Source organism: Canis lupus, chromosome 7 (genome assembly GCF_048164855.1).
Source record: "Canis lupus baileyi chromosome 7, mCanLup2.hap1, whole genome shotgun sequence".
Lineage (NCBI taxonomy): Eukaryota > Metazoa > Chordata > Mammalia > Carnivora > Canidae > Canis > Canis lupus.
The window spans coordinates 24395935-24409866 of NC_132844.1; the positions used below are offsets into that span (position 1 = coordinate 24395935).

The window sequence follows — 13932 nt, forward strand, 5'->3', positions numbered from 1 at the left end:
ATTTATTCACAAGAGACAGAAAGAGAGAGGCAGAGACACAGGCAGAGGGAGAAGTGGACTCCATGCCAGGAGCCCTACGTGGGACTTGATCCCAGGTCTGCAGGATCACACCCTGGACTGAAGGTGGCGCTAAACTGCTGAGCCACCCAGGCTGCCCTTTGAGTCTTTTTTATATCTTCTATGTCTTTACTTAACTTTTTGGAATATATGGAATACTGTTATAATCATCTGCCTTAGTTTTCTTGCCTGCTAATTTTGACATCTTTCTCAGTTTTGGGGTGATTTTTGATTGATTTTTCTCTTCTTTATAGGTTTTTTTTTTTTTTTTTTCTTTACCTCTTTGCATACCTGTTAATTTTTGACTAGATGCCCAAAATTTTGAATTTTACCTTTTTGGGAGCCTGATATTCCTGTGCTTAATTCTGGTATGTAGTTAATTTACTTGGTACTGGTTTATACTTTTTGAGTCTTGCTTTTAAGATTTGTTAGGTGGACTAGAGCAGGGATAATTATTCTCTGCTGAGACAAGTTCCTTCTGAGTACTCAATACCCTGTGAATTAATCTGTCTGGTAGGCAGAGACATTATTCCCAGCTTTGTGTGGTCCTTTTCACATGTATACTCTGCTGAACATTCATGGAAGTCTGACTTGAGGATATCTTGTAGTTCTTTATCTGGGCATATCTCTCTCTCTCTCTCTCTACCCTGAGAACTCTAGTCCTGTTGGTCTCCCCAGACAACCTGTTATTCATTCATTCATTCATTCATTCATTCATTCATTCATACATACATACATACATACATACTCAGGGAGACTATTGGGCTTTACCTGGGATCCCCCTGCCTGCACTGAAGCCTGAAAACCTCTTGGGCTAGAAGTTGGGAAAATTGTAGGGCTCATATACCTTATTTACTGTCTCCTAGAGATTACTGTCCTTTGTTGTTGGATGTTTAGTGTCTTGAAAATGATTGTGTCCTCTATTTTGTCGACATCTTTGATTGTTTCAGGCAGGATGGTAAATCTAGTTCCTGATTCTCCAGTTTGGTTAGAAGAGGAAATATGTTTTTCCTTCTTGACTGGATTTTATTAAATTTTTTTTTTAAATTTATAGTTGTGGTAAAACCACATAACATAAAATTTACTATCTTAACCATTTTTAGGGATACAGTCCAGTAGTGTTAACTCTATGCATGTTATTGTTCAACAGTTCTCCAGAACATTATCTTGTAAGACTACAACTGTGTTCCCATTAAATAGCTCTTCATTACCCATAGGCCTGTGAGAACCATTATTCTACTTTCTATTTCTGTGATTTTAACTACTTTAGATACCTCATATAAGTGAAATCATATAGGATTTATCTTTTTGTGACTGGCTTATTTTACTTAACGTAATGTCTTCAAGGTTTATTCTTATTGCAGTATGTGATAAATTTCTTTTCTTTTCAAGGCTGAATAGCATTTTGCTATCTTTGTATGCCGCATTTATGTATCCATTTGTGTGTTAATGGATATTTGGGTTGCTCCCACCTGTTAGCTATTGGAATAATGATATTATAAGCGTGGGTACGCAAATACCTCTTCAAAACCCTGCTTTCAATTCTTTGGGATATATACCCAGAGGTGAGATTGCTGGATCATATGGAGGTGTTATTTTTAATTTTTTGAGGGAACTGCCATGCTACTTTTCATAATGGTTGCACCATTTTAAAATCATAGCAACAGTACCCAAGGGTATTTTCTTAACTAAGTTTTAAGCTTAGGTATTTTATTTTTACGTACTTTTCTGTAACCTAGAGTAACGACAGCAGCTGTAGGCAAGGGGAGACTTTGTGGTGGGGAGATCATTTGGGAAAAACTAAGCCTAGGTATGGGGTCTTTTGTTAGAGTCCTTGGGTTTTGTCCTTTAAGAAAGGCTTTTAGTGAATGTTTTCTTTAGCTAATTGGGAACCAATATTATTCCAGTAATGTGCAGGTTATTTCTTCAATTCATTGTGGAGTTCAGGAATCTTTCTTCAGGCACAAAGAGTATTGTGCTATTTCTATTACTATAATCAGAAGAGAGAAAAAAGAGGACAAGAATAACTACTGAGTTTGTTTCTATCTATATTTGAGTGTAATAGTGACAATTATCAAGAATTTGTCATTTTACAAGTAGGGTCTCTGGGAGCTTAGTGAACTTGTAGTGAAATGCTGCTGTACTTATTGTTTTGCCCCATTCTTGGTAGTTTTCAGTATGTATGTCTGTATGTCTGTATTATTTATTTATTATAAATTTATTTTTTATTGGTGTTCAATTTGCCAACATACAGAATAACACCCAGTGCTCATCCCATCAAGTGCCCCTCTCAGTGCCCGTCACCCATTCACCCCCACCACCCGCCCTCCTCCCCTTCCACCACTCCTAGGTCGTTTCCCAGAGTTAGGAGTCTTCATGTTCTGTCTCCCTTTCTGATATTTCCCACACATCTTCTCCCTTCCCTTCTATTCCCTTTCACTATTATTTATATTCCCCAAATGAATGAGAATATACACTGTTTGTCCTTCTCTGATTGACTTACTTCACTCAGCATAATACCATCCAGTTCCATCCAAGTTAAGCAAATGGTGGGTATTTGTCATTTCTAATGGCTGAGTAATATTCCATTGTATACATAGACCACATCTTCTTTATCCACTCATCTTTCAGTGGACACCGAAGCTCCTTCCACAGTTTGGCTATTGTGGACATTGCTGCTATAAACATCGGGGTGCAGGTGTCCCGGCGTTTCATTGCATCTGTATCTTTGGGGTAAATTCCCAGCAGTGCAATTGCTGGGTCGTAGGGCAGGTTTATTTTTATTTTTTTTAATTTTATTTTTTATTTTTTATTTTTTATTTTTTTATTGGTGTTCAATTTACTAACATACAGAATAACACCCAGTGCCCGTCACCCATTCACTCCCACCCCCCGCCCTCCTCCCCTTCTACCACCCCTAGTTCGTTTCCCAGAGTTAGCAGTCTTTACGTTCTGTCTCTCTTTCTGATATTTCCCACACATTTCTTCCCCCTTCCCTTCTTTTCCCTTTCACTATTATTTATATTCCCCAAATGAATGAGAACATATAATGTTTGTCCTTCTCCGACTGACTTACTTCACTCAGCATAATACCCTCCAGTTCCATCCACGTTGAAGCAAATGGTGGGTATTTGTCATTTCTAATAGCTGAGTAATATTCCATTGTATACATAAACCACATCTTCTTTATCCATTCATCTTTCGTTGGACACCGAGGCTCCTTCCACAGTTTGGCTATCGTGGCCATTGCTGCTAGAAACATCGGGGTGCAGGTGTCCCGGCGTTTCATTGCATTTGTATCTTTGGGGTACATCCCCAACAGTGCAATTGCTGGGTCGTAGGGCAGGTATATTTTTAACTGTTTGAGGAACCTCCACACAGTTTTCTAGAGTGGCTGCACCAGTTCACATTCCCACCAACAGTGTAAGAGGGTTCCCTTTTCTCCGCATCCTCTCCAACATTTGTTGTTTCCTGCCTTGTTAATTTTCCCCATTCTCACTGGTGTGAGGTGGTATCTCATTGTAGTTTTGATTTGTATTTCCCTGATGGCAAGTGATGCAGAGCATTTTCTCATATGCATGTTGGCCATGTCTATGTCTTCCTCTGTGAGATTTCTGTTCATGTCTTTTGCCCATTTCATGATTGGATTGTTTGTTTCTTTGGTGTTGAGTTTAATAAGTTCTTTATAGATCTTGGAAACTAACCCTTTATCTGATATGTCATTTGCAAATATCTTCTCCCATTCTGTAGGTTGTCTTTGAGTTTTGTTGACTGTATCCTTTGCTGTGCAAAAGCTTCTTATCTTGATGAAGTCCCAATAGTTCATTTTTGCTTTTGTTTCTTTTGCCTTCGTGGATGTATCTTGCAAGAAGTTACTATGGCCGAGTTCAAAAAGGGTGTTGCCTGTGTTCTTCTCTAGGATTTTGATGGAATCTTGTCTCACATTTAGATCTTTCATCCATTTTGAGTTTATCTTTGTGTATGGTGAAAGAGAGTGGTCTAGTTTCATTCTTCTGCATGTGGATGTCCAATTTTCCCAGCACCATTTATTGAAGAGACTGTCTTTCTTCCAATGGATAGTCTTTCCTCCTTTATCGAATATTAGTTGACCATAAAGTTGAGGGTCCACTTCTGGGTTCTCTATTCTGTTCCATTGATCTATGTGTCTGTTTTTGTGCCAGTACCACACTGTCTTGATGACTACAGCTTTGTAGTACAACCTGAAATCTGGCATTGTGATGCCCCCAGATATGGTTTTCTTTTTTAAAATTCCCCTGGCTATTCGGGGTCTTTTCTGATTCCACACAAATCTTAAAATAATTTGTTCTAACTCTCTGAAGAAAGTCCATGGTATTTTGATAGGGATTGCATTAAACGTGTATATTGCCCTGGGTAACATTGACATTTTCACAATATTAATTCTGCCAAACCACGAGCATGGAATATTTTTCCTTCTCTTTGTGTCTTCCTCAATTTCTTTCAGAAGTGTTCTATAGTTATTAGGGTATAGATCCTTTACATTTTTGGTTAGGTTTATTCCTAGGTATCTTATGCTTTTGGGTGCAATTGTAAATGGGATTGACTCCTTAATTTCTCTTTCTTCAGTCTCATTGTTAGTGTATAGAAATGCCACTGATTTCTGGGCATTGATTTTGTATCCTGCCATGACACCAATTTGCTGTATGAGTTCTAGCAATCGTGGGGTGGAGGCTTTTGGGTTTTCTATGTAGAGTATCATGTCATCGGCGAAGAGGGAGAGTTTGACTTCTTCTTTGCCAATTTGAATACCTTTAATGTCTTTTTGTTGTCTGATTGCTGAGGCTAGGACTTCCAGTACTATGTTGAATAGCAGTGGTGAGAGTAGACATCCCTGTCTTGTTCCTGATCTTAGGGGAAAGGCTCCTAGTGCTTCCCCATTGAGAATGATATTTGCTGTGGGCTTTTCGTAGATGGCTTTTTTAAGATGTTGAGGAATGTACCTTCTATCCCTACACTCTGAAGAGTTTTGATCAGGAATGGATGCTGTATTTTGTCTAATGCTTTCTCTGCATCTAATGAGAGGATCATATGGTTCTTGGTTTTTCTCTTGCTGATATGATGAATCACACTGATTGTTTTACGAGTATCGAACCAGCCTTGTGTCCCAGGGATAAATCCTACTTGGTCATGGTGAATAATTTTCTTAATGTATTGTTGGATCCTATTGGCCAGTATCTTGTTGAGAATTTTTGCATCCATGTTCATCAGAGATATTGGTCTGTAATTCTCCTTTTTAGTTGGGTCTTTGTCTGGTTTTGGAATTAAGGTGATGCTGGCCTCGTAGAATGAATTTGGAAGTACTCCATCTCTTTCTATCATTCGGAACAGCTTTAGTAGAATAGGTATGGTTTCTTTAAACGTTTTATAGAATTCCCCTGGGAAGCCATCTGGCCCTGGACTTTTGTGTCTTGGGAGGTTTTTGATGACTGCTTCAATTTCCTCCCTGGTTATTGGCCTGTTCAGGTTTTCTATTTCTTCCTGTTCCAGTTTTGGTAGTTTGTGGCTTTCCAGGAATGCGTCCATTTATTCTATATTGCCTAAGTTATTGGCGTATAGCTGTTCATAATATGTTTTTAAAATCGTTTGTATTTCCTTGGTGTTGGTATAGATCTCTCCTTTCTCATTCATGATTTTATTAATTTGAGTCCTCTCTCTCTTCTTTTTAATAAGGGTGGCTAATGGTTTATCTATCTTATTAATTCTTTCAGAGAACCAAGTCCTGGTTTTGTTGATCTGTTCCACAGTTCTCCTGGTCTCGATTTCGTTGAGTTCTGCTCGAATCTTTATTAACTCTCTTCTTCTGCTGGGTGTAGGATCCATTTGCTGTTTTTTCTCTAGCTCCTTTATGTGTAAGGTTAGCTTTTGTATTTGAGTTCTTTCCAGTTTTTGAATGGATGCTTGTATTGTGATGTATTTCCCCCTCAGGACTGCTTTTGCTGCATCCCAAAGATTTTGAACGGTTGTATCTTCATTCTCATTAGTTTCCTTGAATCTTTTTAATTCTTCCTTAATTTCCTGGTTGACCCTTTCATCTTTTAGCAGGATGATCCTTAACCTCCATGTGTTTCAAGTCCTTCCAAACCTCTTGTTGTGATTTAGTTCTAATTTCAAGGCATTATGGTCTGAGAATATGCAGGGGACGATTCCAATCTTTTGGTATGGGTTCAGACCCGATTTGTGACCCAGTATGTGGTCTATTCTGGAGAAAGTTCCATGTGCACTTGAGAAGAATGTGTATTCAGTTGAGTTTGGATGTAAAGTTCTGTAGATATCTGTGAAATCCATCTGGTCCAGTGTATCATTTAAAGCTCTCGTTTCTTTGGAGATGTTGTGCTTAGAAGACCTATTGAGTATAGAAAGAGCTAGATTGAAGTCACCAAGTATAAGTGTATTATTATCTAAGTATTTCTTCACTTTGGTTATTAATTGATTTATATATTTGGCAGCTCCCACATTTGGGGCATATATATTGAGGATTGTTAAGTCCTCTTGTTGGATAGATCCTTTAAGTATGATATAGTGTCCCTCCTCATCTCTCACTACAGTCTTCGGGGTAAATTTTAGTTTATCTGATATAAGGATGGCTACCCCTGCTTTCTTTTGAGGACCATTCGAATGGTAAATGGTTCTCCAACCTTTTATTTTGAGGCTGTAGGTGTCCTTCTGTCTAAAATAAGTCTCTTGTAGACAGCAAATAGATGGGTCCTGCTTTTTTATCCAGTCTGAAACCCTGCGCCTTTTGATGGGGTCATTAAGCCCGTTCACGTTCAGAGTTACTATTGAGAGATATGAGTTTAGTGTCATCATGATATCTATTCAGTCCTTGTTTTTGTCGATTGTTCCACTGGACTTCTTCTTAAAGGGGAATTTTAAGAGTCCCCCTTAAAATTTCTTGCAGAGCTTGTTTGGAGGTCACATATTCTTTTAGTTGCTGCCTGTCTTGGAAGCTCTTTATCGCTCCTTCCATTTTGAATGAGAGCCTTGCTGGATAAAGTATTCTTGGTTGCATGTTCTTCTCATTTAGGACCCTGAATATATCCTGCCAGCCCTTTCTGGCCTGCCAGGTCTCTGTGGAGAGGTCTGCTGTTACCCTAATACTCCTCCCCATAAAAGTCAGGGCTTTCTTGTCTCTTGCTGCTTTAAGGATCTTCTCTTTATCTTTGGAATTTGCAAGCTTCACTATTAAATGTCGAGCTGTTGAATGGTTTTTATTGATTTTAGGGGGGGATCTCTCTATTTCCTGGATCTGAATGCCTGTTTCCCTTCCCAGATTAGGAAAGTTTTCAGCTAGAATTTGTTCAAATACATATTCTGGCCCTCTGTCCCTTTCGGCACCCTCGGGAACCCCAATTAAACGTAGGTTTTTCTTCCTCAGGCTGTCATTTATTTCCCTTAATATATCCTCATGATCTTTTGATTGTTTGCCCTTTTTTCCCCAGTTTCCCTCTTTGCCATCAACTTGTCTTCTATGTCACTCACTCGTTCTTCCACCTCGTTATCCCTCGTCGTTAGGACTTCTAGTTTGGATTGCATCTCATTCAATTGATTTTTAATTTCTGCCTGATTAGATCTAAATTCTGCAGTCATGAAGTCTTTTGAGTCCTTTATGCTTTTTTCTAGAGCCACCAGTAGCTTTATAATAGTGCTTCTGAATTGGCTTTCTGACATTGAATTGTAATCCAGATTTTGTAACTCTGTGGGAGAGAGGACTGTTTCTGATTCTTTCTTTTGAGGTGAGGTTTTCCTTCTAGTCATTTTGCTCAGTGCAGAGTGGCCAAGAATCAAGTTGTATTGGGAAAAGGAGAAAAAGAGAGGAGAGAAAGAAGGAAAGAAAAGAGAAAAAGAAAAAAGAAAAAAGGAAGAAAAAAGAAAAGAGAAGAAAAAGAGAAAGAAAAAGAAAGAAAGGAAAAAAAAGGGTGAGGGAAGGAAACAAATAAAATAAGCAAAAAAAAAAAAAAAACCCCAAAAAACACAAAAACAAAAACAACAACAACAACAAAAAACCACGGGAAAGTATCTTCTGATTCTGTATACTTTAAGTCCCTTGACTTCCCCTGGAACTTGTCCGTCTAGCTGGTCTTCTGGGGGAGGGGCCTGATGTGCTGATTTTCAGGTGTTAGCACTTGGGGGGAGCTACTCTGCCCCCTGCCTGGTGCAGGGCTCAGTGGGGGTTGTTTACCCCTTGAGGCCCCAGGAGGAACAACCACAGTGGCTGCGGCCAGCTCTGGAGCCCTGGTTTCAGCTCCTGCGGTAACTACAGAGCTCTCCGTCTGCAGGGCCTGGATGCTTCGGGGGCGGGGCTGCTGATCTGCTCAGCTCGGGGCAGGAGCGTCCTTGCTGTCCTGGCCCCTCCTGGCCTCTGCCTGTCCCAGGGGGAGGCCGGATCTTGGGCTGTGTCCCCAGCTCCCTGTCTTCCCAGGCCTGTGCTGTTGGATTCGCCCTCCTGGCCGGCAGCCCCCTCTCCGCGGAGCCGCTGCTGGAGCCCCTCCGAGCTGCCTCCAGGTCAATGCATACGCGCGCTGCAGTCCTTTAGGGAGCTCGGCGCGCTCTCCCTGGGGCGCAGGTGTCTGTTTGTGTCCCAGGGAGCCTGAGGGCATCCCCGCCCTCCTGGGGTCCTGCTGTAACTCCCTGGGAGCGCCTTTCCCCCCGGGAAGATTGCTGAAGCTCCTGCTTCTCTGGGACGGAGCTTTCCTGTCCTGGGGGCACTCGCCCTTGGATGCCTTTTGTTTCTTTATCCCCCCCACCCCCCGCCCCAGTCTTCCTACCTTGATAGAAGCGTGAACTCTTCTCACTGTAGCATTCCAGCTGTTCTCTTTTTATTTATTTATTTATTTATTTTAAATTTTTTTAAAATTTTTATTTATTTATGATAGTCACAGAGAGAGAGAGAGAGGCAGAGACACAGGCAGAGGGAGAAGCAGGCTCCATGCACCGAGAGCCCGATGTGGGATTCGATCCCGGGTCTCCAGGATCATGCCCTGGGCCAAAGGCAGGCGCTAACCTGCTATGCCACCCAGGGATCCCCTGTTCTCTTTTTAAATCTCAGGCCAAATTCGTAGATTTTCAGGATGATTTGAAGGTTATCTAGGTAATTTGGTGGGGACAGGTGATTTGGGAACCCTACTGTTCTGCCATCTTCCATTCTAGGTAGTTTTCAGTTTTTAATAGTTACTTGTATATTTCCTTTTACTTGTTTTGTTTGCTGATAATAAAATTTCCTTTTTGCTATTTCTTATTGAACTCTTCCTATTGAACATTTTTGATGCTCAAAGGAATATTTTTGCTCATTTCATCAGAAATTTGGAAGGGAAATTTTGTGCTGTTATCTGAACCTGGAAGTTCACTTAATTTACATCCACAGATTTTTGAAAATAATAATGAATTTAAACCTGTTTTTGGTGCCACCTTGATGGTTCATTAAATTCTCAGATACAAGTATTTAAGTAAAAATATTTAGTAAACAGGTTAAGATAACAAAGTGATTTAATTTATGCCGTGTGTTGGGTTGAAGGTGATAACCATGAATAAGTATCTACAGGTTAGCAAATACATATTTGGGAAAGAAATTAATTAGTAATAGCTTCTTAACAAAGTATATTTGTCAGTGTGTTCTTTGTACTTTTGGATGGTTGTGGATTTTCTGTCATGAAATTATATAACAAAAATCCTGCTTAGTTTCTTCGGAAGAATATGAGGAAAGAAAAATAATTTTAGGTTAAAATGTATTATTAAGAATTAAAATTTTATAAAATACTACATTATGTGCCTAATCATTTTTTTGAAAAAATATTTATTTATTTGGAGAGAGAGAAAGAGAGAGAGAGAGCACGCAAGCGGGGAGAGGGGCAGAGGGAGAAAATTTCCAAACAGGCTCCCTGCTTGCTGAGTGTGCAGCTGTACATGGGGCTTGATCCAGTGACCCATGAGATCATGACCTGAGCTGAAACCAGAAACCAAGAGTCAGGCACTCAACCAGTTGAGCCACCCAGGCACTGCTTATAATCATCTTTTAATGTCCTTTATCTCTTTTCTGTCCATGTGCAGAATTTAAGATTTTTTTTTAATTTAATGGCTATAATATGTAATATATTCTCTTGTCCTGTTCCCTTTGATCATAGTAGAGGGACATGGGACCAAGGAAGACCACATTGGCTCACATGGGGAATATATTTATATTAAGGGCACCATTTATACCTACAAATTTTATGATTAAAGTAGTTGGCCTATAACAAATTTTAAAGCAAAAGTGATTTAACAAAATTTAAATAAAAATATTCCTCATATTTGGAATTTAAAATTTGTAGTTTCTTTCTTCTAATAGTTGTTTAGTAAATCAAACATAAAACAAAATGTAACATAGTAATTCAAATAGAAAAATACATAATGAGATCTTGTTATATCATTTTATTTCAGTACAGAATAAATTCATGACAGGAATTTATGGGATGCTGACAGTCTATTGATTTGATCTGGATATAAGTGTGTTCATTTTAATGTTTCATCAGGTTGTATACATATGGTTTACGTGCTTTCTGTGTATATGTTATATTTTAATCAAATTAAAGAAATTGCCATTAAAGTATGAAGAAACTTAATCTTCTTTTCTCTTTTAAGGAAATGATTATTGACAGAGTTAATGGACAGGCCGTTCCTAGATATTTGATATATGACATAATTAAATTCAATGTAAGTACCATTAATATAATTTATAAAGTAAAAATTGTCCCTGAGATAACAGATCTGTTTTTACAAATAAAAATTGTTATCTGCCTTAGAGATAGTAGGAGAGAAAAATTGTGACTTGAGTTACTTATTTGCTATCTTAATAATAATTTTGCAACTTTCTCTGTCTTTAGATTTTGTTAACTACTTCAACTGAGTAAAGAAGAATAGTTTAGCTGATAAAATAAGACAGCATTTTATAAGATGGAAAGTGTTGGTTTTAGTTATCCTGTATACAATTAAAAAGAGCCCACAATTTTATTACTGTCACTTGAAAAAAAAAAAGAGAAGCTGATTATGGGTATTGAATGTATAACTTGGGGGCAAAAATATGTTATTCATGAGTACAGGCAGGAAACTTAAAAACAAAATATAAAATTCTGTTATAAATAGATATCAAAAAATAGAAATTATATTTTCTACCCATTTCCTATAGTTTTAGACAAGCCAAGAATCTGCCTGTTCATGTTTAATTATAGTATCAGTGTCTAAATTATTTAGGCAGTACAAGATGACTTCTGTAAATGCGAGAAACTCTTTCAATAGTGTACATCTATGAAAAGGTATAATCATTCCTCTAGACATATCTTATTCAAATTGCATAGCCATTTAGTATTCAAACCAGACTGAAAGCAATTAAGAATTCTGGAATTAAAAGTGCTGTTTAAGTTTTAGAATTCTGAAGATTTATAACAATTTTTTAAAAGTTCTTTTTTGGGGTATATATTTTAAATTATAGTATTGAGATTCAGGATTGCATTAATCCAGATTACTTTAAAGGCATTTTTTTTCCTGGAAATTTTCAATGTACATATTTCATTTTCTGTCGAATTTATAGATTTCAAACAGTTTTCTATTTAAGAGACTCAGGTCAGAAACCACCAAATTTAAATTTCATCTGTTTGTGATTACTATATGCCTCAAAAGTAGTGCTTTCCAGAATTGGCTTACTCTTATCATAGATCTTGGAATAATGTTCATTGACCCATAACGAGACCTAAAGGGTGGGGGTAGCATTGTTTTGTTGTGAATGGAAGAATTTTGTCTCCTCTGCCTTTTGACATTGAGCTCTGTTTTAGTGTGTGTTCCATGCAGGCTCACTTCTTAGCCTGGGAACTTTGTCTTTGACAACATCCTTCTAATTCTTTAAAAAAATATGAAAAATTTCAGTGTATACAAAAGTATAGAGAATGATATGAGTAATGCACATATACTAATCACCAGATTTATTGAAGCATAACATTTTGTCATTTTTACTCCACTCTCTTTTTAATAAGATAAATTATAACAGATTCAGAAGTTTCTCATGCATACCTCACTTATCTTATTCTTAACCGTCTTACCTAGAAGCAACTTCTACCTTGTATTTGATGTTTATTGTTTCCATGAGTATTTTTAATAACTTTACTATCTATGTGTGTGTCCATAAAATATATGTGGTATTGTTGTGCAAGGGTTCTAGTGCTATATAAATACTACACTATACTGTGGTACCAAGCATTTACTCTACATTATTTTGTTGAGATTTATTTGTATTAATGCATATAAGTTTAGTACATTCACTTTAATTACTATTGAGTATTGCTTTGTATAAATATATAGATTTTGTCTTTTTTTCCTTTTGATGAACAATTAGGTTTCTGTATTTTGCTATTATATTACTATTAAACAGTTTAATATATTCTTGTGTGCATACATCAGAATTTGTCTAGGGCAGTTCTCATTCTTGGGATGTAAGCACCTGAGGTGTTTTTAAAAAGTACAATCCTTTATCCCTACTTCCATCATAGAGATTCTGACTGAATTGTCAACTTCAGGTGTATTTGCTACATTGCTGAATTCCTCTCAGAAGTAGACGTAACAACTTAACTACAGTTGGTATTATCAGAGTTTAAAGTTTTTGCTAATTGGATGTGTGTGAAATGGTATCTCATCTTGTTTTAATTTGCTTTTCCCTTATTACTGATGAAGTTAAGCCTACTTCATATGTTCATTTTTACTTGTTTGGATTTTTCTTTTGTCATTTAACCTTAAGTTGGAATAATTTTCTGGTTTTTCTATTTGGTTGTCAGTCTCCTTAATGTGTAGGAACTAATTATCTTTTCTGGATTCTAATCCTTTTTTGGTTATGTATGTGACAAACAATATTTTCTGCAAATTAGTATCTATAATGCACAGGAGTTTTTCGTTTTCATGAAATCAAACTTACTAGACCTTCTCAAAGTTTGTGCTTTTGTGTCCTGTTTAGGAAATTCATTAATTTTGCTATAAGAATGGTTAAGTTATGCTTTTACAAGGTCTATATTTACTCAATAAATACTTCGGTGCCATTAGTTGTAAAGTCACATTTCCCCCCACATTTCTGATATTAGGATATATTTATAATCAAAAGCATGTCATATATTTAATTCTTTAATTTATTATGGAGCCTTGATGGTTAACTAGCTTATTTTGAATCACCAGATCAAGGTTACTATTAGAAAAAAAATGATGTTTTGAAAAAATAGTTAAAATCTTTTTAGTTCCCTTAGTTTATTTTGTCCAGGAGGATTTCATTGATCATCTTTTATATGTCAAGTGCTGTTCCTGGTAGTGGATATACACAGATGAATAAGATGTAATTTCTTGCCTTCAGGGAATTTATAATTTGATACACTGGCCTCCAAAGAATACCATTTCAACAATGGGATTTGGGAAGAAAGTAGAACTTTTGTTTATTTTTATCTATTCAATTTTTGTTGTATAAAATATACAGTTGTACATGTTGCAACTCATTAAAAATTAACATGCATGTATTGTAAACATTTGTTAGGGTATGTATTTAGATTGAGTACAAAATCAAAAGAAATTTGTGTACCACTGGTCTTATGGATGAGAAATAAATGTAAAGAAATAATTATAATAGTATAAGAACAATAAAGATATGTTAGAAATATAGGGATATATGAAAGGAACTAGAGAGGTGAGAGTATTTCGGTTTAACCAGGGTTCAGTTGAGTCAAGGAAGCATGGACTTGCAGATAAGAGAAAAAAGTTACATGGATTAATTTTGAAGGATAGAATCATGGAGGTCAGGAGCATTAGAGGTTGTTAGTGTACTTATGTGTGGTGGGA

The 13932-nt window shown here is 37.1% G+C and overlaps 1 protein-coding gene across 5 annotated transcripts in view; it reads left to right on the plus strand.

The window, feature by feature from the left end:
* The window catches only part of RNGTT (RNA guanylyltransferase and 5'-phosphatase), a 362293-nt gene that overhangs the window by 119811 nt on the left and 228550 nt on the right, over positions 1 to 13932 (plus strand). For all 5 annotated transcript variants that reach the window (XR_012033880.1, XM_072832087.1, XM_072832088.1 and 2 more), the window contains exon 10: positions 10711 to 10782. Coding sequence is in view for 4 of the 5 variants with exons in the window: in XM_072832087.1 (XP_072688188.1) it covers positions 10711 to 10782 (72 nt within the window). In the remaining variant the exon portion in view is untranslated. The remainder of the gene's footprint in view (positions 1 to 10710; positions 10783 to 13932) is intronic.